The 27,276-nt window shown below is 35.6% G+C and overlaps 1 protein-coding gene across 3 annotated transcripts in view; it reads right to left on the bottom strand.

The window, feature by feature from the left end:
• Positions 1–372: 372 nt before the first annotated feature.
• bdg (sodium-dependent transporter bedraggled) overlaps positions 373–27,276 on the bottom strand; it is a 76,729-nt gene continuing 49,825 nt past the window's right edge. For 2 of the 3 annotated variants that reach the window (XM_011059592.2, XM_087416662.1), the window contains 11 exons: positions 10,306–10,490; positions 8,948–9,164; positions 7,670–7,920; positions 7,168–7,388; positions 6,868–7,024; positions 6,497–6,777; positions 6,218–6,349; positions 3,946–4,173; positions 3,666–3,863; positions 3,469–3,516; positions 373–3,104 (listed from right to left, as the gene is read on the bottom strand). In XM_011059592.2, coding sequence (XP_011057894.2) covers positions 2,199–3,104; positions 3,469–3,516; positions 3,666–3,863; positions 3,946–4,173; positions 6,218–6,349; positions 6,497–6,777; positions 6,868–7,024; positions 7,168–7,388; positions 7,670–7,920; positions 8,948–9,164; positions 10,306–10,490 — 2,824 coding nt within the window. In that variant the 3' untranslated portion in view covers positions 373–2,198. The remainder of the gene's footprint in view (positions 3,105–3,468; positions 3,517–3,665; positions 3,864–3,945; positions 4,174–6,217; positions 6,350–6,496; positions 6,778–6,867; positions 7,025–7,167; positions 7,389–7,669; positions 7,921–8,947; positions 9,165–10,305; positions 10,491–27,276) is intronic. The other variant, XM_087416663.1, reaches the window with a different exon arrangement.

A 27,276-nucleotide genomic window follows, 5' to 3' on the forward strand; every position in this document is an offset into this window, starting at 1 on the left:
TCGATTTATATTCACACACATATACAAATAAATTTAAATTATAAAATCTGAAGTATTTTAATTCATGTAAAAAAATCTGAGAAATTTTATAAAAGTTATACAAAATTATGACAAATTTTGAAATTTATTTTTTCAATGTAGAAATTCTGAAAATTATCTGGAAAATTCCAAGAAAATTTTCATCAGGAAAATACTTGATTTACATATATTGTTAGTAAACCCACTTTAATTTCGCATTCTTTTAAATATTTCAAATGAAATCTTCATGCATTGCAGATTTTTCTTATTTGGAGCGATATCAGAGTTTTAGGATTATCGGATGTAAATAAAATGTAAAGGAGCATCGAAATATGTAAATAAATACAGTGAATATATCATCAACTTATCATGTTAAAATTAAAACAATATATAGTTACATTATACATATACATTTTTTTCATTCGAGCAAATTGTAAATTTTTTGCTTGGCTTAGCGTTTAGGATCACGATAAGAGACATTTACAAGAACATAAAAACTTTATTGTGGTCCATAATATCAGGTATAGCAGTTACACTTACGGAGAATTGAATATCTAAATGTTTAACGCTAATAAGATGAAAAATCACGAGAATATACGACGCATAATTCCAGTAAATAACTTGTCCGCCAATATGCTAGCAAATTGGTAACAAATTCGATGAAAAATTGCTAGCAAATTGGTATCGATTGTATCCACATTAAGCTCGTGTTTCGCCGGCTGAGCCTGCTGACATAATGTGATAGCAAATTGGCAGTAGAAATCGAGTAGAATCTATCGAACGTGGATTTTACTCTATTTCTGAGACGAACTGTGTAAGAAGTGTGACTTCTTCTGAAATTTACTTGATTTCTGTGCCATCAATTTGCCATCATATTTCATTGAGAAATTTTGCTAGATATTTCTGCTAGCATTTGTCATAAACATTGTATATATACCACATCTTGTATCAAAGTAATTATATATAATAATTTTTTTGTCGAAAATTTATAGCAGACACTTTGTAGAATTTGTTTTCGACAGACTTGGCTGTCTGAGATCTTTTCTTCTCCTTTCTGACTGAACATTTTCGATAGTATTCATTCAAATCGAGATGATAATATCATGTGAATCTAGCTTGCGGTAACAATCATTCTCACGACGAGTCACAACAGAAAAATACGGAAAACATCGACGATACTGGACGGACTATACACTCTCGCATTACGAGGCTGATAGACGAGATATCTAGCGATTTAAAATTGTAACGTAATTTTTTTTAAATGCTACATTTGTTTATTCGCTAAAATACTACAATTATTTACACGATAAACAAGAGTACACGATTATGTTACGCAGATATCGCCGCAAATAAATTGACTTGAAGCACGTTGCTATTATTAAATATTCTATTTAAGGAATTAGGCTTAAGTTTACAGCCGGGAGAGCTAAGAAAATGTATGATCTAATCGTTTGTTTCTTTAATTCAGTCACTTCCTTTTCGCATAATCTCCTGCAGAGATAACGCAAGAATTAGGAGTCCAATGTACTTTTTTTACATGAATACTGCATTACTTTATTGGTATAATAATAGTATAATTCTTCTTTGCTTAACTACTGAAGAGGTCGAAGGCCCGTATATTTACATGACTTATTTGGGACTGCAATTAAATTCGTTTCTGAATATTATTTATTCAGTAAGAAAAAATTGCATCTATTATGAGATTAAACGAGGGTTAATTAAATCGTATTAAATCATAATTAATTAAAATCGTATACCTGACTCTTTGACGTTGAAAGAAATGCAAGACCGAGGTCTGAGATATTTAAGTGCATCAGACAATATTATGCAAAACATTACTTTCTTTAACGAAGAAATGTATATATGCATAAGTATCGCATATTAAAAAATAAATACGGTAAGAACACAAAAATATTTCGGAGTAGTAACATGCGCGTGCAATTGCTCGGGCTCGGGAACAAAACTTCTTAATCTCGAGGGAGTTCAAGCACTTGGAGGCTGTGAGCAAATCGCGTCGATGTGGACGTCGATTATGATTAACAAAGTCTTTTCTCCATCTATATATTACAAGTAGAAATTACAACTTAAAGAGAGAGGGGCAATGAATCATTAAGTCAATCGCTGATGTCACCCGCTGATGTGACTCGAAATGCCGATTTCGTGCAAACCGATGTATCAGTCTATATCACAGAAACGGAATTTTCCATTTCGCTTGCAGTCTTTTTCTCCTCGCCGTCGTTGCCATCGTCGTGATCGTCGCCATCGCAGTGATTACGGTCACCGACGTGTTCATCAGGGACTAGAGGCGTATCTTTCGATAAGATCAAGGAGTCCTCACCGATAGGTGCAGCGGCTTCGACTAGATTTTCGACGGACGCCGCCGTCGTCGGTGCCTCGTGGCAGAAGCTCCTACGTAAGGAATGCTGTGTTCTCGCGGTGCCTCTACGTATACTGCTACGAAGCAGATTCGCCACGTCGGCGGCCGTTAAGTTCGAACTGGACAGAGTATTCGTGGTAGCGTTAGCGCACGACCGGCGACCGCGATCGATCGTCGAGTGAGTACGTTCGATTGTGCGCGATCTGCTCGCGATGCCGATCTTGCTGGCACGGTCGATGGTGTTCGGCCGATGACGATGCTCGATCGTCGACACGTCCATGCCGTGCCGGCTATCGCCAATATTCGTCACGTCCGGCCGCGGCTCCGACAACACGTGGATCGCGACGTGATCACGCGACATCGGCACACCGCTCTGATTCATCTCCACTAGGACGGTCGCATAATCAGGAGGCGGTGGTTGCAACGCCGGCCTCTGTCGCGGCGCGCTGCTCTCCCCCAACACGTTCGCGATCCTCCGCACGCTTCGCCGGAAGCTTTGCCGCAGCATCTTCGCGATCCGTGCTCCAGTCGCCGTAGTATAGCTAGGCGGAGGTGTGTACTTCGGCGGCGGATCCTCGAAAGGTATCTCCGTGGTCGCGGTGGGTAAGATTCCGTTTCCGTGCAAGCTGGTGCTGGTGACATTTCCAATTTGAGTCTGAGCGTCGCGAGGATCTTCTGGATCCATTGGCCGACAAAGCAATTGAATTCTCTGCAAAGATAAAACAGATTGTTTCAATGACGACTGTTGAAAACGAATACGGTACTTAATTCAATGTGTTTTTATACATTTTACTTACAACTTTATGTGTATAATTACTTGTACAACGACTTATTAAACTAATCCCGATAAACACAGAAAACAGTAACATTACAATGTTATAATTTTCTATTCAACACAATGAACTGTTATATGTTCTATTAAATTTATATTGTTGAGTGGGAAATTATAATGTTGATGTAATGTTATACTATACTGTTACTTTTTATTTAACGGGATATTATTAATACATAATAAAGTAACACCGCTGCGACACGTACAACATTAACACAGAAAGAAATTAGTGAGAACTTACGCCGTTACATTGTTCACAATGATTTATTGTTACTGCCACCTGTTCACTCTATTGTCAGCAAGAACAGAAAGAGATAGTGGTAGATATGTTAGTTATTAATTAGCGTATACTAATACTGCTAATAGCATACAGACATTGTACACAGGAGGGAGTGTCTGGTAATAACCGTATCATACTTTGCAAGCAAGAATACTTACATCGAATATATCGGGTGGTCCGTTATTCAAGTATCGACACGCCTGTATGGCGGACACTACCGGTATTATGAGTATCGGTGTCAGTTGAATCGCTGTTCCAAGTTGCCTTGCCCATACAACCCAGTAATCTTTGCTCGTGCGACGATAAGAATACAGTTCCCAGAAGTCACCGCTCTTGAATACTATAATACTCAGAGCCTACGGAATACAATAACGATGACACACATCGTGCTTGACTGCGTCCCAATAGCTTCGTCGTGTCTAACAAGAACTGACTTACCATTAAAGTAAGGGGGAGAACAACGGTCCACGTGAAGGAGAGGAGAGGGGCGGCCCAGTACTTGAGATATCGTCCACTTGGTGGAAATAATTCGGCGACGACTGCCTCGCCGGAATGTGGCCGTCCGCGGATCGCGAACAGAGCGACGATTTGTATTAGATATAAAAATATTATCCACCATGCCCCGCCGACGGTGTAATCGAGATAGTACACGACATAAATACCCAACTGCAAACACACACAATGACATATATAATGAAGATAACTTAGAGCAATTATATTTATTAGAATTATTATGAAAATATACATATAAAAATAAAAGTATTTTTTTTTTAGTTTTAATGGTAAGATGGTAATTGGATAATTTCTATTTAGTAATAGTAAATATAATAAATATATATAATATTCTCATTAACGTGATTACCGTTTATTATCATCAATTTTCATCATTACTATCATTAAAACTATTACAGTTTATTAAGCTACACTAATGATATTGTCGAAACACTCGTCTTTATATTCTTCACTTGTATATCTAAAAATATAACGTTATTTTTAGTATAACCGGAATATCTGCTCAGTATAGTATGAGGAATAAACATATACAGTCCAGATTCCTTATCGGGATTCGAAACATCTTTATCTCGGCCCACGGTCTTCACGATTTTCCTAACATCGTTTGCAGGATTATCTTGGTCTCGTAGATTTACGACAGCTCTAAGAATGCAGGGCCAATCCAGTAAGGGATCCCACTTTCCATTCTCTACGCGCAAACATCCGATAATGTGACGATCCTTCCACTGTCCTCTACCGTTCAAAAACAATTCCATTCTCAGAGTGTAACCATATTCCTTGTTGTGAAATATCGGACTATAGAGCGCGCGATCGCTTTCCTTTGCCTCGCTCATCTTTTCTTTGTAACGATCGATTCGCCATATAATATGGCCATTCGTTGAGGCACTCTCCACACCTTCGCAGGAACATGAACTCAACGATGGTTCCGGTCTACAGTTCTCTGCTATTAGCTCTTCGATATATTTCAGATTCTCCTTCATTTGAAACTTTAAACCTTTTATCTCCAATTTCCGTTTGGCCACGCTCTCGATATGCTTACAGATTTCTTCCGACAAGCTATTCACCTTTTCTGATAAAGTATCATGTTTAGATATTATTTCCTTCATATTCTTACATCTCATTTCCAATTCCAATTTCAAATCGTTGATACGTTGCGAATTTTCCTGCCATATATCGCTCGCGCGTATGCTCTCCTTAGCGACGAACGTCTTCACGTCTTTCAATTCCTGGAACCAATCGTTTGGCGTGCACACGTGTTTGCCTTGCTCGTCAGTCAATTCTCCCTCCAGTAATTTGAGCTGCTCAGAGATTTGTCGTAAATTCAAGGTAGTGCAATGTTGTATATCGTCAGTAATCATCTCCAGAGTATTCAACCTCCGATTCAATGCTGTGTGGTTACTGCGAAATTCTTTGACCGCTTCCTCGATATTCAATTGCAATGCGGCGAAAGATTCCTGTTGAGAATGCAGTAGACTTAAATTTCTAGAGAGATCATCCTGCAAACGAATTCGCTCTTTTTCTCCCTGATCGATGGCTAAACGTAACAACGTCAGTATCGAGAATACTTTTTCTTTCCACACCGAATCTTGGATATCCTTTATTTGACTGTTTTTCATCGATGTTCCCTTGTTGCATATTTGCTCGTGTACTTCCAGGTTCCTGCGAGGAACGTAAACCCCGCATTTATTCGGACATTCCTCCAAGACCGCCGCGCAATGTGTTATATGCTCCGTTAAATATTTCTCTTCCAAAAATTCATTGCAAAAATAACAAGGCACGCTGCGACGCACTACCGAATGAACGTTATTACTCATCTTCCGTTTTAATATGAACGCTCTATGCGATACTAATATGCCTCACTTGCAAGACTAATATGCCGGAGCGAACTAAAATGAAGTGCTGATAACAATTCTCTGGAATGAAAGATTGTACGCTCTATCTGATAAGAACTGGGAACCTTATCCAAAGACAGAGATAATATTATAGATATACCCAAGTTACATAGCTGAATCACGCACGTAACATGTTAACATACTGCGTAAATGAAAATTCGGTATCTTCATGTGACTCATATACGTATAATTAATAACGTAAATATTTGCGTGTGTCGAGTACAATCATGTTTTATTAAATAAGATAATAAATTTATCAAACATTTGTTATCATCTCCAATTGAATTTAACAAATTTCAACATACCTCCGTAGCCATAGGTAATCCGAGTATGTAACCACAAGCACAGCTAAACAACGTGATCGTGGTCTCCCAGAGCTTCATCATTTTCGTATTGATCGCCATTATACCAGTTATTACACAATGCCAGATCGCCAGCTAAAATATTGACAAAACTTTTTAAGTATATCTTCTTGATTATATATTTCCCACTAAGGTGACGATTATATTTTTTAATTGTATATTTATAGAATCATATTTATAGTATCTCTTACATCGAGTATATATGAGGAAAAGCTTATGTACCTGTTGTGCGATTCCAAATGAAATGAGAATGAAATAAAACAGGACTGCCCAGAACGGCGACACCTGTTCAGTGCCTAACAATGCCAGTGTCGAAGGCACCAATTCAGTGGCTAACCGTAACACCTGGTATCCGGACTCGGTACTTGTATCCACGCCAGGTCGTATTACGCGTTGTCCAAGAAGAAACGATGCGTGAGACATGAATCTCTCTGGCGTGATACTATATCCTGGTGGTGCTGGATCATTGGCAACCCTTATAAACGAATACCCTGATATTCTCTCTGTGAAATCATCCGAGAATTATAAACTTGTGCGAATACATCCCGTGTAATGTTTCCGATTGCTCGAGATAATATAAAATGGCTGTTTACCGAAAGAACTAGTAGTGTAGATGTAGCCGTGAAGCCTGAGGATTTGTACGCAGGTATTCGCGAGGAAAGCCACGAGAAAGAGGACCACAAACGTCATGATTACCACGAGACTTATATCGCGCTGTAGGAGATGCTTGTGCTTGTTATGAGCCGCTATCTGAAATTGGTAGTAATCCAATGTATTTCAATGAGCAACTACCGATTGCATCGTTTAAATGTTACGGTCAATCAAAGAATAATCATAGGAGAAAGTAAGTTGTACTCGTTAAATAATCATCATAAGATTGTAAGCGACGATACCTGCATAGCAGCCGCACCGAGTAAACCCCATGTGAGGAAGACCTCGTTCGAGGCAGCCACCCATGACTTCCCATTAATAAAGAATTCGCTCCAAACAGTGGCAGGGAAAAATTGAAACGATCCCGGCGGAATAAGTCCGATCAGTTTCGCGCAAAGGACTAACGTGCCAAACACGGGCGCTAGTGTGAAAACGTATACAACTTTTCCGTAAGATCTCAGTCCTAAATTAAAATAGAAATGATCAAAATTAAATCTTTTGCGATGCATTGAACCAAGGTGATGATTTAAGGTCATGTGAAATATAATAGCAATAAAAATTTTCCTCTCTACGCATCATACAAAGATTAACGTTTTCCAACAATTATTTAATTAGATCTTTCAATATTCCTTTTTTTTTATTTTATAAAAATCAATACGTTAAAAAAGAATGTCACAAAAAGCTAGCGAAAGAAACTAGTATAAAAAAATTTTCATGTCCCTTTTTTTTGAAAAGAAAATTCACCTTTACTCAGTGAAACAAATACAATCATCCACACAACGGCTAAATTGAAGGCCACTTGGAACTTCAACGTGACGACACCAGGATTAGTGTCAGTCAAATGATGTCTTTGCAATACAGCACCGCTGAAGTAATCCGGAACAGTCTCGTATAATTTGTACGAAGCGGTGATGTTGTGTGTGAAACGGTCGTCTCGATAGAGAAGAAACGGCTCCGCCCATCGATACTTGTCCTGCTTCGTTATGAATGAATCTCTGCAATCAATGTACCACGCATTTTGTCCTACTTGATCAACACGGCATGACATTTTGATATTGCATCCACCGATAGAGGAGCCTAGAGACTCGAAAGAGTTATTGAGATCATCGCGTTGAGAGCATAAATGTATATTAATTTCACATTGTTTCTAGGACGTGTCTCTAGGGCTTGTGAGTTTCATTATTTCTTTTTGACCTACTAAACTTGGAATATGCAAATTTAAATACAATTATGTTCGTTAAATTTCATCAAAACTTAAAATGACATCGATCAAACTTCAATTAACTTAATCAAAATATTTTCACTATTTTATTAACATAAACATATAGAATTACGCATTAAAATTAATATATATAAACACGAATAAATAGAGTAGATAAAGTAAAGATAGCGTAGATAATTTTTCCGAACGAATGCGAACTTGCTGAATATGGCCATTCAAACTGTTTATAAATCTCATACAAATAACAAATTACGAATCTTGAATCTTGAATTTTGAACGAACCTCACTTAGTTTGGCATTAATTTAATCCTTCTTGTGAAATCATATTTTTATTCTCTCCATTTGCAATCTGAATTTTTCTTGTCCAGTCCCAAATTTTGACTTTTCTACTCTCTAAAACTTTTAAAGTGACTCTGAAGAATAAAATCTAATCTTTTAAAGGCTGAAAATTGAGTTACTCTTTTTTCAAGACTGACTCAATTTTCATATTTTAGAGTAAGATTCCACTCCAAAAAATTTAAAGAGTAGACTTTCAAAATATGTATTAGGTGTTGGAATTAATTCGTAGCGTTTTACAAGTGATGGGAAGTACTTTCATTAATGTATTTTTTAATGCTCATGTGAAATAAATAACATTCTTTCATTAAAAACGCTACGAATTAATTCCAACACCTAATAGAAAAATTTAGAATTATTCTTCATGTCATTTTGCTTGAATATATAAAAGACTACAAATTACCAGATTACAAATGGAAGGTAAAGAGATATATTTCAGATGTATTTTCACATCAAGAATTTACCTGAAGAACACAAACATCCACGATACACCGACTATACTGTAGACACCGATAAATGCCTGCGCGACGAGCAGAGCTATCCCGACACCTTGACAAATCGGAGATATACTCCACATGTCCACGGAACCGGCTGCCAATCTTTGTCCAAGACATACTTGTAGTGTTAACAGCGGGATGCCTAATATGAGGGACAAGATCAGGAACTGTATCATGAAGTTTGCTGTAAAAAGAGAAGTAGACATATAAAAAATAAATTAATAAAATAAATTAAATTAATAAGTAGTATATATATATATTTGTGGCTTTAATAATAGATCCAGTACAAGTAAAATAGCGTCGACAAATGGAAAGATAAAGAAGAATCTTTCATGCGAGAGACGAAGGAAAACGTCTTATGATTGAGAAACGTTGCTATACGTGGACGTGGGTATTCGACCGTTTCTTCAATAAATCGGTCATTATTCTCGCAAATAATCGTGGAACTAATTATTGACATTACGAAAGGCATGCTGCGATATGAATTAATATTAACAGCACGGCGCGGCAATTTTATCGGTTCTTGCTCGCTTCGAAAGGTCTTATTTCGCGTTGGCGCCGCATACGTCATGAGGACTCTACAATTTCGCTGAGAGCCGTATATGACCCAGTAATAAATTCAATTGCCAATGTATGAACTGTGTATAAATTTCGCCAGTCATGAGTAAATACGGATAGCATTTTCTGCGTGCTAAGAACATCGAAATCTGACTACATCGAAACGAAACCTCGGTCTCAGTTTCTCGCTGAAACGTTCCGTGAAAAAAATGCGTGTCAAAAGTCTTCTCATCTCATCTACGATCATCTTACGTCGTGAGAGAGGGAATCCAGTGGAATTTTTTAACAAAATCCTTCGAGATTGCACGAACGTTGTCTTATACTATTAAGTGCGCAACTAAGTTCTCGCTGTTATTTTGATGGCATTTCCATCAAAATAACAGCGAGAACTTAGTTGCGCACCTAATATCTTATGTCAGAGCCTTGCATTACTTCAAGATGCAGCCATCCATAGTAAGTAACAAAAAAAAAAACATAACATACTCTCTAAATTCTTTGGAGTGAAATCTCACTTAAAAGAATGAAAATTGAGCCAGTCTTGAAAAAGAGTGACTCAATTTGAATCTTTAAGACTAAGATGTTATTCAGAGTGACAATTCACTCTAAAAGTTTTAAAGAATATAGGAACTTTCCATTTCTTACGTTGTCTTATGGATGGCTATATGTTAAAATAAAGATTCTAACATGAGATGGCATAAGGCAATGTTGCGGTGGCCCTGATGCGTTTGCGGCATCTTTGTGGCTGACGCACGTGTTATGACGCTCACCTCCAAATTGTATACTAAGAATAGCGAATCTGCTGATGTTAAAGAGTCCCAGAGTGCAGCCGAGACACGCGAAGGTCGAACTGAGGGCGTGAGGCCATTTTCCCAGAGGATTCTCGTCCTCATCATCGTCCTCGCTCCTGTCGTTATGCCTGTTGGCATCTCTCTGTCTCTCGCATATCCTGGAACTGATACCACAAAAGCGTATGATTATTAAAAGTAATCAATTAATTAAAAGTACTTCTGTATCAATATATCTATCTCTGATAAATTGTCTTAATTTATTTTAAAACAGCAACGTAATTTCATATTTAAACAACGAAAATGTGCAAAAGCGCAACCAAATCTTTAATTGACGCAGTAAATTTCATTTAAACTTTGTAAAATTAGCAGATTACAGAGATCGCGAGATATCGTAACACGTCTTCATTTTCGATCATAATCTACGAGCTGATGCTGAAGATTTCTGAGATCATGTTAGTCCGTAGTGAAACTAGGTCGAGTACATTTTATCGCGTGTTACTGTCTTAATACGGAAAGAGTCTTATCGCGTCTTACTATAAACTTATCCAGCTGATCTTTTACAGAGATACCCAGACGGATATACTCAGCGGAGCACCCGTACATACGTAACATCCTCGGCTATGTTCAGGATTCCCATCTAAGTATCACGAAAATATTATTTTATCCTTGTTGTTCACCGAATGTTAAACAAAGATATAAAACGATACCATAGACACTTAGGTGAGAATCTGAGCTTCTACGCAGAAGATCGAGCTAAAATTAGCAAGAGAGAAATCTTTGTATTCCCGGCCTAATCACTGTAACAAGCAATCGCATGAATGGTAGGGGTCCTCGTAAATCCAATAAGGCGATTGCCGATGATACACGAAGGAAATCAACAGTGAATTACGAGCCGCGGACTCTATCGTATACTTAACGTGATTATCCCAACGAGGATTTAAATCACGCACGACGGCGGACACACCCGGTAGATCGCGCGCTAATACCGATAACAGATGGACCATCAGATTGGTTACCGTTATCATAAGATGGAGAGGCAAAATAGAGAGACGGAGCATATCATGATCGTTAGGCGTTAAAGCGAAGATTCCTCCGCTCGAGGAGTTTCCGCCAAGTTTCGTCGGTGCATCATCGAGCCACTCCTCCTCTTCAAGAGTCGTGTGTTTATGTGTAAAATGTAAATAATTTTCCTCTACGTGTGTATTCAATGTAAACTACGTAAACTATATGTTTTACGTATCATTTATGTAAACATCTATGGATCATTGAAATCTATGTTCTTTCTCGTTGCACTAAAGCTTCTATCTTGCTTATATTTTTATTTATCAATATTAAAGTCAGATATATTAACAATCATAAAATTCAATAACTTTTTTCTGTACTGTATTAGCTAATTTTTAATAATTTATACATTTACATTGTTTGCACGTCGTCTAACATGAAAAAGATTTGTGCAAACTTAACGTAAACAATACGTAACATTCCACGTAAAGGTAATCTTGAAATATACGATACAATATGTTCACACTTATTATTAAATATAAACTGATAATTGTTGACTGATTATCAAATCTTTCCGATGATTATCAAACTTATATACGTATACTCGAGAAAAAACGATTTTACTAAAGTATAAAAATTTGGCTGGATATAGATCTCAAAAATAATGTTGTTGGTTTATCAAAATAATTACATAGAAAAATCTCAATCATATTGAATAATGTTGTAAAAAGTTTTGATATTCTAACAATCAGTTTGAGTGTCCTAAATCATTATTTTGATAATCCATCAAAATAATTATTTTTAGATTTGTATCTAAATTTTTAGATAATTCAGTAAAACCATATTTTCTGTGTAAGTTGCGTTTCTCTATTCCTTTGCAATATTATACAAAAAGAAATGTTCATAGAATCATATCTAAATGAAATGTTGCGAAATGTTACGTGTAATCTCTATTTAATATAATTCTATTATTTTTATTTAAATTATAATTTTTGTAGAATTGTAATCTATATATAAAACCTCTCATGGAAATATCGGATTGATGCAAAACGTCAAGATTTGAAGAGCAAAGACTTTTTAATTTTATATATATATATATATATATAGTATTTATAATCAAGATATTTTAAATTAATATGTACGTGTTTAATTTTAAACTATTTCTTGTTTCTTGGTAAGCCTTGGTTTTTACTTTGAAAAGATTGAACAAATGGCTCTTAGAATAACCTCAAATTCTATGGACCGCTTCTCTGGAATTTACTGAACCATTGTTGATGATCCGTGCGCTTATTAACGCTATTCTCTTCAAACTTCAATGCACATATAGCTCGGGCAGCAGAATTATGCTCAAGTTTAAATTAATACAACATGACTATCCAAACATTTAAATTTTCCATGTTCTACTCACTTTAAAATGAACTTATTAATAAAATAATAAACGATCACTAGTTAATATACCTACATCAATTTTAACTCAGAAGAAATGAGGACATGCACAATGTATATATAATATCTGACTTATATTTAACCATAAACAGTCTCTTTTCGTAAATAACAAAATCCGACATTTTAATCATCTTAATAATAGCTGTATTATTAAGAATAATCTTTCTTAATCTTTGCAGGTATACTAAAAAAAAGTAATATTTACTACTGTAATCGCATGATAAAATAATTATGATTAAGAGCTCCATTTCTATAGTTATTACTGCAATAATATTGTTTACTAATATTATAACAGTAATAACTATAAAAATAAAGCTCTTAACCACAATTATTTTATCATGAAATTATATTCACAAATATGAAGCTTATATTTCTTATCGCAAGTGTAGATTCTGTCTTAATGACGATGTTATTTGATATCGAACTTCTTGTAAAGCAAAAAAAATAAAAGATAGTCATATACGAGCAAATAATTAGATCACCATCTTATAAATTATTTTATGATACACGGATTGACGGCAATTGTGTTGCAAACTATGAATAAATTTTGGAATTTTGCATCATTGATCGCCCATCGATGTTCGAAAAATGAGAGAAATCACGTGTCGCTAACTGCACGATTATCGCGAATACATGTCAATTATGTGCCAATTATAGCAAGCCTTGACAATAAAAAAACAAATCGCTCGCTGTGTAACAGTTAAGATAACACAAATACTAGAAAAATGTTCTTATCGATTAATTATATCGCGAGCTGTACTATTACTATATATATATATATATATATATATATATACGAAATTGTATCTTAAAGATTCAATACGAATTGTGCATATTTCATGTTGAACAGTTTATGCATCTTCGAATTATTAAATTATTTATGCGAATTAGATACAAAAGAATTCCACTGAATGGAATATTAGTTCAACATTTAAGATCTACAATTCTATTTAGCTACAAAAAATTAATGTTTTAACACGAACGTTGTCTTTACGGACAGTTAACTCTTGACCAATCTTTACGAGCATTGTTTGCAGTATTCCAGGAAAGCTCCGTAAAGATTGTCGGCACGGAAGTGTGTTATCGGCTCGGCATCGTCGACGCAATGCCACAAAGTACCAAGAAACAAGCAGTCATTTTTTTTTTTTAATTGACGTCACTGACATTTCGGGACGCACGAAACGCGAGGTCGGAAGGTCGTTAAAAACGGAGGAAGTGACAAAGGGTGAACGGGTTCAGAGAGATCGATACGGTAACCGCTAATGACCGCGAATCCTGAAACCCCTTAACCGATGCCGCTTGCGATTAGGCGCACGCGAGCCGCCATATATTCTTGACACGATAACCACTCTGGTCTCCTTTCCTCTTTCTCTTCCGCTCGCTCGCTCGCTCACTCGCTTAGACTCAGCTCGACTGTGTGCCCGATTTTGCGTGGGTCAGTCCGATCGATCGAGGCTGACCACTTCGATGAAAATATCCTGCGAAACAGTTACCGAAACAGTAAACCGGTGTCTCGACCCGATTAAAACGACAATAAAAATAAAGCGAAATACACGAATCAAATGACGAAAACACGAAAAAAACGATGTTGCTGAAATATCTAAAAATCGAATTAGACATAGATCGGAAAATAATTTTGAACCATCTGTCTTTAAAATCTATAAAATAGAATTTAATTCTAAAAAGCAAATTCTTACTTTTAAAAATTGATAATTAAGTCGCTCTTTTTAAACAGTGGCTCAATTATCTCTCTTTCTTCGACACTGGCTCAATTATTATTATCCTTTAGAATTAAATTCCATTCTAAAGATTTTAAAAAGATCGAAATAATTATGTTGGAAATCAATTCAAGTATAATGAACAATACTACAAAAAATTTTGATACTCTAGCTTGGGAATTATTTTGATAATTTAACAAAAAAAAAAAATAGAATTTTTCAGATTTGTATTTACCTAAATTTGTAGATATTTCAGCGAAACTGTTTTTTTCGTGTATTTTTCGTGTACGAATCAATGCGATCTTATATTATACATCATCAATTACTATTAATTTTCGCGAATATCTCTTTCTCTGCGAGAACTAATAAAACCTAGATCCGTAAAATGAATTTGCAAAATAATGAGAACGTAAAAATTCTTTGCAATTTCACCATTACGAGAATTTGGCAAATTCATTTTATGGATTTATTGGTTCTCGCGGAGAGAAAGAAATATTATCTCTTAAAATATAATTCAGGATATTTTTAGGCACTTTACTTTTAATTTTTATTTGCTCGTACTTAAACGCCAGTCTAGAAAGTGATGAGTTTCGCTCGACAGGACTAACTCAAAGGTTTTGCCTCAAACAAACATTTAATTATTTAGAAGGCATTCCTGTTAGTGGTTTATCGACTCGTACGGAAAAATACTTATTGATCGCTCGCGCTTAGTCTTTGATAAAATCTATAAAATTTATCAAGGCAAACATATACGTATTAGGAATCTAATTATGAATAATTTCAGTGACGTTGCCTAGCAAGGCTGAAATACATACGCAGAGAACGAATTAAGCCTTGATCAATTAGAAACGCTGCTTACAAAATCTTAGTATCCGTTTAATTATAGGTCTGTTTTTTTATAGCTGAATTAATATACACTTAAAGTGATAGATTTATGTTTGATATTTGGCAAGAGCGAAAAGAAAAGTTCTAACGCAGCAAAAAACAAACTTATTATCCGTTTAATTATACAAATTTTGATTCAAATGCATTTCATTATAGATTAAATTACATGCAATTATCTGATATGCATTCATATTGAATGTCAAAGCTATTTTTACAAAAAAAAACGTACAATAAAAAGAGATGTAAATTTGACTGTACAATCTGTATAGTTTGAATTAGCTGGTGATACTTAAATTTTTAAACTAGAAAAGTTTTCTATGTAAAAAATAATTTATAATCGGTCAAAAATGCCTCAACAATCGCTACGAAAATGTGTAATAAAAAATAAGGTTTCTATTTAAAAAATTAAAAGTGACCTTCGCCTGATCTTAAAGACATTGTTAGTCGAAGGTCGAGTACTAATATATCCATCTGACATCTAACATATTTTTATATTAATTTATCTAATCTTTTTGTATGTTTTTAATATTATTATTCAACATTTTTCTTTAAAATGTTTCATTTTCAAAATATTTTGTTGTTTTGAAATTTCTTAAACATCCTACGTATGTAACAGACAAATACAATCTACGGAAATACATATGTCAATGGAGATTGAAATACGGAATAACGAAATTTCCGTTTGACGAATTGGAATTCTGTGTATATTCTTATCGCTATCGTTGTTACTTCGCATTGTTTGGAGCTTTAAGCATAAAACGAGGCAGCGATAGCGATAGAAACAGAGGAATACAACATTCGGAAATGCATATAGAAACACAGAATAAGGCAACAGCGATAGATTTTCGACGCATTGGAAATCTGTATCTATCGTCTTATAGCCTACCAATCAGCGTTCAGATTTTTTATTTTGTTTATATACGCTATAATTAAGAAAAAAAAAAAGCAGGATGAATACTACAGTCTATGCAATCAGATTGATTGGTCTTGTCATTTCTTTCATTCTGCGACGAGAGGCGACAATTACCTATGTATCATTTATTTCTATACTATTCTTATCACTGCCTCGCATTATGTCTAGGACTTTATTTTCGATAATTAATAAAATTTTTTCGTCTCGATAGGCAGATATTCTTTTCAAGATTCTTGAATTTTATCTCGAAACGTTCGAGATTATCGATTATCTCTTTTCATTTATATAATATGAGGCAGCACTTTAATTGTAACTGGTATTTATTTTTTTTGGATTTTTCAAGACGAGACGAGAAAAAACAAATGACATATGATAATCTCGAAAATGTTACTTTAAACGAGAGAAAAAAATTCTGAGACTAATTTTCCGAGATTCTTGTATCGAAATTTATCACTAACTAAAATATTCGGCATAAGAGAATTGACATAGCACGGATTATTCCAGCAACATTCCAGCAATATTGTATAACATTGCAAACGTTGCAGCCATATTGCAAGTTTCTGTCATGAGGATATATGTAGCACGTGTAAGATGTCTGGCATTATTAAAAGCACTTTACAAAACACCACAAAGTGTCATTTATAATAGTGAACAGTTATCAATTGAATCGTTGAAGCAGCTGCGCAAACATAAGTGAAGGGAAGAAGGACAGAATAGAATAGTCATAACTGTTAAACTCCAACAGTTCTAGCTTTGTAATTACCAAGAATAAAACGTATATTCATAGGAACCACTTTTTTTTTTCTTTTAATAATCCAAATCATCTCACAAAATATTTCCATTTCTCCCTGTGAATCAGTCTGTACTTTCTAAATTCTTTGAAGTGAAATCTCATTCTAAAGAGTGAAAATTCATGATAAAGAGAGGTAGAATTTTCAGTCTTTAAGAGTGAGATTTTTAAGTGAAGAATACACGCATCTAAATACATATGTTTATAAATCTTACAATCGTACGCTTCAAATGCCTCCGTTATTTTATGAATCTCATGCGTGAATTTCAAGATTAATCGCACAGCTGTAATTTTATAAAGTCTCAGAAAAGAATCGCACCGCGATCGCAGAATACAAACACCCGCGGCGTTTCGCATTTATGCTCGCCGGGCGTATCAGCCAGGCCTATTTATTCAAAAGTAGAGTTGATAAATATTCGTATTTACCATACGATTGAATATTTGCGCAATAAATACGTGTGCACTGTCCTTGGCTGATTCGAAGTTTGACGGGTGCGTGAAGTGTATTTCTGCATCGAGTGCCACGATGAAATAAAGAATTAATGCAAATGCACGTATATTTCCCCGGTGAACTTTGTTGGGAAACCGGATCAAATTATTCGACGGATTATATCACAAAAATGTAGAAAAGTTTTTTTATGAGCTCTGCTATCGCGGGTGATCAAATATTAGAAAAAGTGCTCGGTTTTTGTAATTATGTACGTATGATATATGGATAGCTGGTGATAATATAAGTTTATGATGTTGACATACGTTTTACCAAAGAAATATATCAACGTTTTCTGAACTAAACTACGTCAATATATGTGATATTGCAATAGTCTTATTTAGCACTTCGATAACGCTCATAATTTCTACGACCTGCAATATGATCCTAATTGCAATTAAATTATGAGAGAGAATATGAAAATAAGAGCTTCTTGTAAGAGCAAAATGATGAAAGAGTGAAAGGATGAATCTAACAATAGATATCCTGATGAATCTGACATTCCCTAACTACTATTTTCTTACTAATTATTAGTCGTATATAATAATAATATATATAATAATAATATATCCAACATAAAAACAAATTTTATGTAATATTGAAGAGGAGAGAAGAATGAAACAGAAAGAGAGAGAGAGAGAGAGAGAGAGAGAGAGAGAGAGAGAGAGAGAGAGAGAGAGAGAGAGAGAGGAAAAATGTCAAAACAAGATTGATTGTGAGAAAAAGTATTGAATGTTCTGCACTTTTTGCATTGAAATTTGTCTGAAGTTATATCATTCATTTACTACACGACAGAACTGAAAAAACAAAGTTTTTAAAAATGAAAAGTTTTGAGTTGCATCCATTGTTATTGCAACGATATTATATATAAACGTATTGTTTTTACATATGCATTGACACGCAATAAAAGAAATATTTAACAACTAGCAGAACATCTATCATATTATTTTTATCGTACATACACTGCATATGATTAAACACTTTTATAAATATATGAATATTAACTTTTATAAACATCAACATAGTTGCTATGTTAGATAATATGGCTCGTATTCAGAACGTGCTTACAACGATGTTAGTGCGCATACATACTGTACTTTACCTTGTGTTACATAAAGTAAACAATAAAGTTAACATACTTTATGTTACGCATATTATAGAATTTCAGAGATAAAAGCGCATTTTTATCGATAAAAGTGCGTTCTGAATACGGATCTATAAATCGATATAATTAATTAATTTTTAATTATGATCTGAGAAAAAATGAAATAATACGTTATTAGGAGTTTTGCTCGATCTCATAATCTTCTAGTTAATCTGCGAGAGTCTACTTAATAATCTCAAGAAAAAATGAACTATAAATATGATTAACGTCTATAGCATTGAAAACGTATCTGTTAAAATAACGACTTTGAATACGCACATAAGTCCTTGTGATTTTATTATATAAGCACACGCAAATAAACGTTTCTTAAGCACTCACATAATTCGCGCTGTCGAAAATTACTTATGTAATTTCGCGATTTAAAATAAAATAAAGGAGAAATTATAGAAGATTATAGAAATTATAGAAAAATTGCACTCATAATGATCGTCTATTAAATATATCCTGTTTTATTGCTCAATTAATTTACTTTTATGTTCTTCATATTCTTCTTTGAAGAAACTATTTAATTTTCTACGAACATGTCTGAATAAAACAGTTTAACAATTTTTCGAGTACGCATATTACATAAATCATATTTCTCCCTTTTTCATTTCTCTCTCTTTCTTTCTCTCTCTGTTTCTGTTTCCATTAAATTTTCGCAAAGAACATTACCAAGTTCTCTAGTAGGCTGGTATTTACCGTTATGTGCACACTTGCATTACCTTTGCACAAAGAACTGATAATGTTACAAAGTTTAAATTCGCGAATCGTAACGCACTCATCTCTGTGTCCAAGTCACTCGTAGACAAACTCTAAACAGCAATTTAAACACTTAAAACATGAGGCAAATTAGACTTTAACGATAAATGTACCATCTCCTTAAACTGGCTGATCGAAGTACTCTTCAAGGCATTGAATCCGACAGTCTTGATATACATTAGATATCTCGAGTCGTCTCTTCAATTTAAGAGTTTATTTAAATCATCGGCGGTACAAACGGTTTTCAAGTGGTGAGTTTATTTTATTAACCAATTCTTCGCGGCCGCGAGAAAAAAAATCTAACCGTGTATTGCCAAACGCGATTTCGACTTCGACTTTCTGCCGCAATACGTTATGGATAAGATCTGCGAGAGACGTCGTCACGCGTGGAGATTTGCAACACCAAGACACAGTTGTCATGAGAAAGTTAACATTGTCGCCTCTGCGAGAGACGTCGCGTCTCCATATTATAACAAAGAAGCGTTAATTTCTCGCAGTATACAGCGTTTGCGACACACCGTTTACGACGTGTCGCGAACGTCCACTTTTCTCTCTTCGATTTGTCCGAGTTGGAAAATTAACTCCGAAAGGTTGAAAGATTTCCATGGATAAGGCGAAAGTCGAAGTAGAAACGGAAAGCCAGAAACATCGCGTGAAAGAGACGAAGTATCGCGTGCTCGAGGGGATTCCGATTAATTCTTCGTACTGAAGGAAACATTACATTATCCATGAAGCACCCTTGTCTCTTGTCTGCTTCCTTTATTACTACGATATGAAAAAGCAACTGGCATGTTCGATCTACCCGCAAGTAGCATACCCCACTTACTTGACACACATTACGTTTTTATCTAACGTTGTCTGCCTCCGCGAAATTACATCGTGTCGGCGTCGCCATGTAATTTTTTTCAAGGAGAGGTGCAAGGTCGAGATACGTTCATTTTATGAGATGCCGTTCGGTTTTCTTTATTTTTACTTGTGCACAAAAGCGCACCGTCGGTGAGACGTTCGAAGAATCGTGTTTGTTTCTTTTTTTTTTTTTTTAATTTCATTTATATTTGCTGAAACTTGAAAAATAACTCCACTCTCTCTTTGTTTGTTTAAATTTCTGACCTGGCGCCAAACGACACAGTCATTTTATGTGAATATGTCACGAACGCGAGTGAATACACGTTACAACCTTGACGTAGAATGTCAATAACTTCCGAAAAATTTCACAAGATTTTGCAAGTTAATAAAGGAAGAGATGATTCATCTAAGTAGCCACACATGATCTTTCTTTCCGTTAACCGAACATTCAATTTTGAGTAATGATCTTTCAAAGCTAAACAAAATTCTGGTTAAAAATGAACGAACCTGAAGACTCTAAATACATCAATCCAAATCTGGTTAACTTAAATACATACAGTGAGTGTGGAAAGTATTCGTACAAAAAATTTTATTTAAAAAATAAATTGTTAATTACTTAGCAAGAAATGATTGCCAATTAAATGTCGAATCGACGTCAAATTTATATTGAAATCACTGTATTGATTCGATGACTTTTCTCACTGGATAATATTTACTTTTTAAAAATAAAGTTTTTTTTTCAAAAATATTTTCTCCGTACGAATACTTTTTGCACTCACTATACATTTCCCAACGAAAGAGATAAAGACGAACTAAACTATTTTAATCAAATTTTTTTCTTAGTGCAGAAAAATTAAAACTCGCGTTGCCGGCGGAGGGTTAATTTTCTGTCACGTTTATTAGGATTTAATGAATGTTTGCCGTGCAAACGGGTCGTTCATAGCTCGGATGCATCCTTGCTAATAAACACTCGATGCGGAAACATCGTCGAGTCGTTTTACGTGTAAAACACGCCGGGCAATTCGACGGAGCGCCGCACCTGACGTTACGACGATTTCGACTCGATACGGTTCGTTAAGTCGATGTCGTGGTGCCGGAGAGCATTACACCGGGATGCAACGAGATTGTTGCACGCACAGAGATTGTAAGAGCGAACGTTACATTGCCGCGCGAGAGGAAGCGAGGAATCATCCCGCGGCTTCGCTAGCCGCTCAAGTGTAATCGGACGACCGTAAAACTGTAAGAAAGATACCACGGCGAATGAAATCGTAATCGCCGTCCGTCCAGCCCTCGAACGTGAGTTTGCACCTCGGATCTTTCGAGCAAACAACTCTCGCGGTAATCAATTTCCGTCCACGTCCTTCTCTCACATCCTGCTTATTATCAATTACATGTTCTGACGAACGTTGCTGCGATACTAATTTATTTAGCGCCGAATTGTCAATGACGATTGATAAATAAAGCGGCGCTACGCGCACATACGTTAAAAAGATTCTAATATCGATCTAATCTCTAAAGCGAATTCGGTCACTTAAATTAATACACTAGTGGCTAATATATTATACAAAAATTGCTGTATATGAAATTAGTAAAGTTATATAAAAACATATGAATATTATAAACGATATATTATTATCTATTATTAACCCAGAGGCGAAAAATGCAAACCTTCAACGTTCACTTTAAAATTAAATTCGGGATAAAATTAATTTCGGAGTAAATCCGAGATTTGCAAATTAGTATACTTAAGAATTGTAGATAAAATTATATGTAATATTAAACAATAAAATATAATACTTCTACACAGAGAAAAAGATTTCTTTGGATTTAGTATTCCTATTTATTTGACTACAATTTGTTTCATTGAAATAAATATATGCTTGTACGAAATTCGAGACATCTCTATTGCTTGACAGAAATAACATTATTATTTTGGAGTAATATCTTTCAATTAGATAATATATTATTTGGTTACAATGAATATAAACAATGAAACAAATTATTTATTTGAAAATGGCAAAATATATTGATAGAGATTGTTCCATGCAAATAATCGCTTTTTTAGAATAATCATTACATTTTTTTAGCCGAAAACATAGAAACAATGGCTTATACGATTATAACAACAGGATTAAACGAGCAGTGTTATATGCTATATAATTATGTTTGTGCCATACAGTTTGATCACGCGAATACCGAAGATAGACATTATCTATTCAAACAAATAATGTACTTAAGATAAAGATAACATTATTTCAAATTCAAACACTTATTGATTCAAACATTGGTTTGTTTGGACCAAATTTGTATTTGGATACAATAAAATTTATTAAATCCGAAGAAATTCTTTTTCTCTGTATATTAGAAAAGTTGTACAGTATATATAAGTATCGATATCGAAATATCCAACAATAACTGTCAAGATATTTAACAGAATCTACATGCATTATTTCATTGTCAAAATTAATTATATTATGCCATTTCATTTAGATATTACATATAAAACAATCTGTAACATGTATTAATTAAATTAATGCACTACAGTGTGAGTGATCGCATTAATAAGACAAGTTAGCGTGAAATATTTCGCGCTGGTCCTCCTCCAGGTTGCATATTTATTTATTATTAATCGAGTTAAATTCGAGAATTCCGGTGCTTATTCGTTTATTAATCAATAATTACAATAAACAGGCGCGATTAATTGAAATGTGATGGCATATGTCGCATACACGAAGTGTTTTGATCAAAGCCACGAGTTTACGATTAATTATTCAAACAGAGCGCGATTCAAGCAGGCAAACGAGTTTCACAATCAGGAACTGTATCCTCAAAAAATATCGCATATGAAAATGCATATGTAAATACTATACGTTACGTACATTACAGATTTCCCTAGTGTTTTTGGAAAAAATATTTATGGCCCTAGAATCGAAATAATGAAATATAGAACGTTCACGTATATTTATATTTTTGTAAATATAAAAAAAATACTAAATTTTAATAAATATTTGTTCAAATGGTTCTAAGTAAATATTTACTAAATGTACTCTCTAAATTCTTTAAAGTAGGAATCTGATTCTAAAAAATGAGATTTCATTCTTTATAATAGAATGACACTTCACTTTAAATGTTTTTAGGAGAATAAATATATATTTAATTGATACAAAAAACATTCAACATTTACAAAAACATTAATTTTATTTAACTATAATTTTCACTCTCACTTTCTTATTGAGTAAATATAATATTTATTTACTGTGTAAATAAATGTTTACTTAGTACTATTCCAAAAAGAAAGAAATATATATTAAGATTTAGTAAATTTTTTTCAGTGTATTTTTTGTCTGCGCCGAAAAAATTATATTCTTGAAAAATGTACTTAATATTTCTTCTTAACAGATATAAAAATATTTCCTCTTAAATTAATATATTCCTGATTTGCGAAGGCGATCATCATGTGCGCGCTTTACGCAATTTTTGGTGATGTCCTCCTTAAAATCAACCTTTATCTGAAATACTTTTTTCTAGTATATTGAAAACAGATTTGAGATCATCGTTTAAAATAGGATATTCTATACATTATATTAAGAATATGATAATTTCTCTCTTAAATTAAGAGGATTATTTTGGTGCTTATTTTATATAGAAGAAAATATTACAAACCCAAGTGGGATATTCTTAAGTTAAAAATATAATTTTTTCAGTGTGTGAGTTTTTCGATACCTGACGCGATGCCGACGCTGGCTACAGTAGAAATACTGATGACAGATCGTTGGATCGTGGTTCATCCTCATCGCATGTCACGTTAATGTTATTACACGTTAACGACCGTCGTCCTCTACAGTCATCCGTCAAAATCGATCTTCCTGTCCTAAATCTTATTTGTCTCTCTCGTTCTCTCACTTATCCCTTTTCTTCACGACGCAAAACAAGGAGACGTAACTTCCTCGAGCTAAGTTCGTTCTTCTCCTTCCCTTCACTCGCGGATCGTACAATCTTTTGAAATAGCTCTGATTATCAAAGTACCGCAAGCCACCGCTCGATTAATTTCAAACAACAAGTTCCGCCTTGGAATAAAAGATCATTAATTAATCTCGCTGTTCCTTCCCGACGATTTACTTTTAAGGAGAAGAGATTTCTCAAATAATAGGATCCTTGGGATAACAGCGTTAATTCTCTCTCATTCCTTTTCGAATGTTTCAGTCCAGGAGGTCACTTTTATAAAGGCTCTCCCTCAACTCCTCTCTTTCTCTCTCATGGCGCATTCTTCTCGTTTTGCACGTCGCTTTCCCGTCACCGTCATTACGAAGGGAATTGTAACGTTCGAGGAAAACCGCGCGCGAAATATATACTCTATGGCCATCGGCTGAAGGTTCCACGACGGCTGCTTTAACGAGCCACGGAACAATCGAATTTCGAAACGGTCCGTTTCCGCGGCGTCGGTTCTCTTCTTCGCCGCTATCCTCTTATCCGGCAGCGTGTCCGAAGCGTGAAGTCACGCGCTTAGTTCTTTATTTCGCTCACGCATCCACCTCCTCGCTTTTTTCTTTTCCCGTGACACACAATCGTGTCGCACGCCCGCGACCGGGACACCCGTTATTTTTCACGTCGCGCGTTTGCTGCGACGAACAATGCCGAGGATTACTTAATCCCGGTTAAGCCGATTTGCTGTTTCTCTCGAGAGAGACGACGGTCTTGAAACCGTAATCGTAGATGATTATCGCGCAAGCTCACCTCTTGACACGCGGAGACTTGCCCTTCTGCACCTTTCGAACGTTCACGAGTCGCCGAAGATGATTTTCAGTTTCCTTTTCATTCTATACATCTAACTGGTATCTTAAATAAGGAGAGAAATTCAAGAGTTTTTTTTCTTTTCCATCCAATCAATTCGCCAAGTAATTTTCGGCTGTTGTTAATTTCGTTACTGCAAAGTTATATTTTTATCTTGATCCAATGTTCAGAGACACGTGAACACATTAAATAAAATTAATGCTATTTTTGTATTGCTGGAGGCTAACCCCATCAAAGGTCACCTTGTCAAAATCTGGAGGCAAGGAACTGTTACGCTTTGAAGAAACTCGGTAGATTATCTGCTCACTACAATCTTTTCTTCTTTCGTCTAACACATGAGCAATTTACAACACGTATCGGATTGCCTTTACTTATAGTCCGGAAAAGTTTCGGTTTCGATCCTCTCGATCTTCCGGCCACTCGCGGTCACTTTGCGAGTTTACTTGCGACGCAAACTTTGCCGGTTAATCGATACGCGGATGTACTATACACACCGCAATGCGGTCACGTCGGACACGTCGAATTGCAAAATCATCTACAAAGTGAAGAACGGGAGACTCGGAGCTGCGAAAACTCGGCCTCGGCGAGGGAATCCGATCTGGCGTTTATTCGGCGAATATCTCTCGTCGAGAAATAAAGAAGCATGTCGAATCGAGTCGTACGTCATCGTCGATAAATGAAGTTCGCATTTACTCGAAGTTGTAATCTGTGAACGTCAGCGAAGATACTTGATAATCCGAGAAACAAAGAGCTGCCTTTTATTTCAGAAAAATAAGATTCCCGATGACGCAGACGAATCATCCGCATCCTCATCACTTGACGTATAATTATTTGTTTTTCTGTGATGCAGCAAATTCACACATTGTCAGAGGTGTCTTTGCATATCGATGAATCTTTTTTTCATCCGCGTTACGTTTTTCCTCGAATCGTTTTTTCTTTCTCGAATTCAGAAGAATAGTCTGAACAGTTTACGTCATTACAGTTAGACCGTTATTTATTTCCTCGTTATTTATTTCGTTGTAAACGACGAAAGGTTTGCTTCCACAACAAAGCTAATCAATTACGCTTTATACATAATTCCCCGGTTGTACTTGTCTCCAATGATGTTTCCGCGTTGGCGACGAGCACTTAACTGACGCTCTCGCGCGACAGTATTACGATCATCCTTAATTCACTGTCATTCTATTCGTCGGCATTCCGATCGAAGCGCAGTCGCGCAGGTGCATATTACCCTTCCAAGTCTTAGCTTCTGTGTATTTAAGTCCACGCTCTTCTTCCCTCCTCGAACGAAGGACAGTTCCTTAATAATTAGGTATTGGCAAGACGCGACGATCCCCGTCCGTTTCTCGCATCGCAAACGGCGACGAAAGAACACGACGTGGACTTTAACGAATGTACTAGAAATTCGTAAGAATCGTCTTAATCGAACGTTTACCAAAATTACTTTTCACTGTCATCTTCTTTCAGAGGAGAATAAGAGCGCAAGACTAACTCACTGAGTCTACCTCCGAACGAAGGGAAGAAGCGCTTTCGTCCTTGGCACCTCGACAGAGTTCCAGTCCTTCTCAATGAGAACTCACTTTGCGAGATCCAGGTTGACGCCGGGAAAAGTATCGCCACAACTGTGATAAGTCTCGTACCGGCTCACGGCGAGCGACAAACTGTCAATGACGAGCCGCTACGCGCGCACGGCACCGCTTCACTGCGCGCACCGGAAAACGCGATGGGTCTTCGCCCGCCGTGGCTGACCACGTTACGTGCGCGAGCGAGGAAGCCTTGAAGGTGGTCGGTATTCGTTCTCGGTGGGATAGTGTGTAACTGCTGGAGACTCAACGCGAACGGGCCGCCCGAACTTCTTTGCGCCGAATAACTGTATTCTCGACGAGTGTTTCGCACGATACATACACATGTGCGCGTGTATACGACTTAAGGTGATCAAGTCTTTGCGAAGAGAAACAGGGACACATTTAAAAAAAATTCAATATTATCCTAAGTAAATTTTTAGAAAAATATTTTTTTTAATAATGAAATAAGAGAATATAACTGTATTATATTTGTAAATAATAATACTTAATGTATAACATCGCTCGAGACATCGTAAAAGTTACATTAAGTTACGAGAGATCTCTCTGCACATTTTATGTCTTTAAATTACACTTTTCCACT

This window comes from Acromyrmex echinatior, chromosome 2 (assembly GCF_024713525.1).
Source record: "Acromyrmex echinatior isolate Ae372 chromosome 2, ASM2471352v2, whole genome shotgun sequence".
In the NCBI taxonomy this organism is placed as follows: Eukaryota; Metazoa; Arthropoda; class Insecta; order Hymenoptera; family Formicidae; genus Acromyrmex; species Acromyrmex echinatior.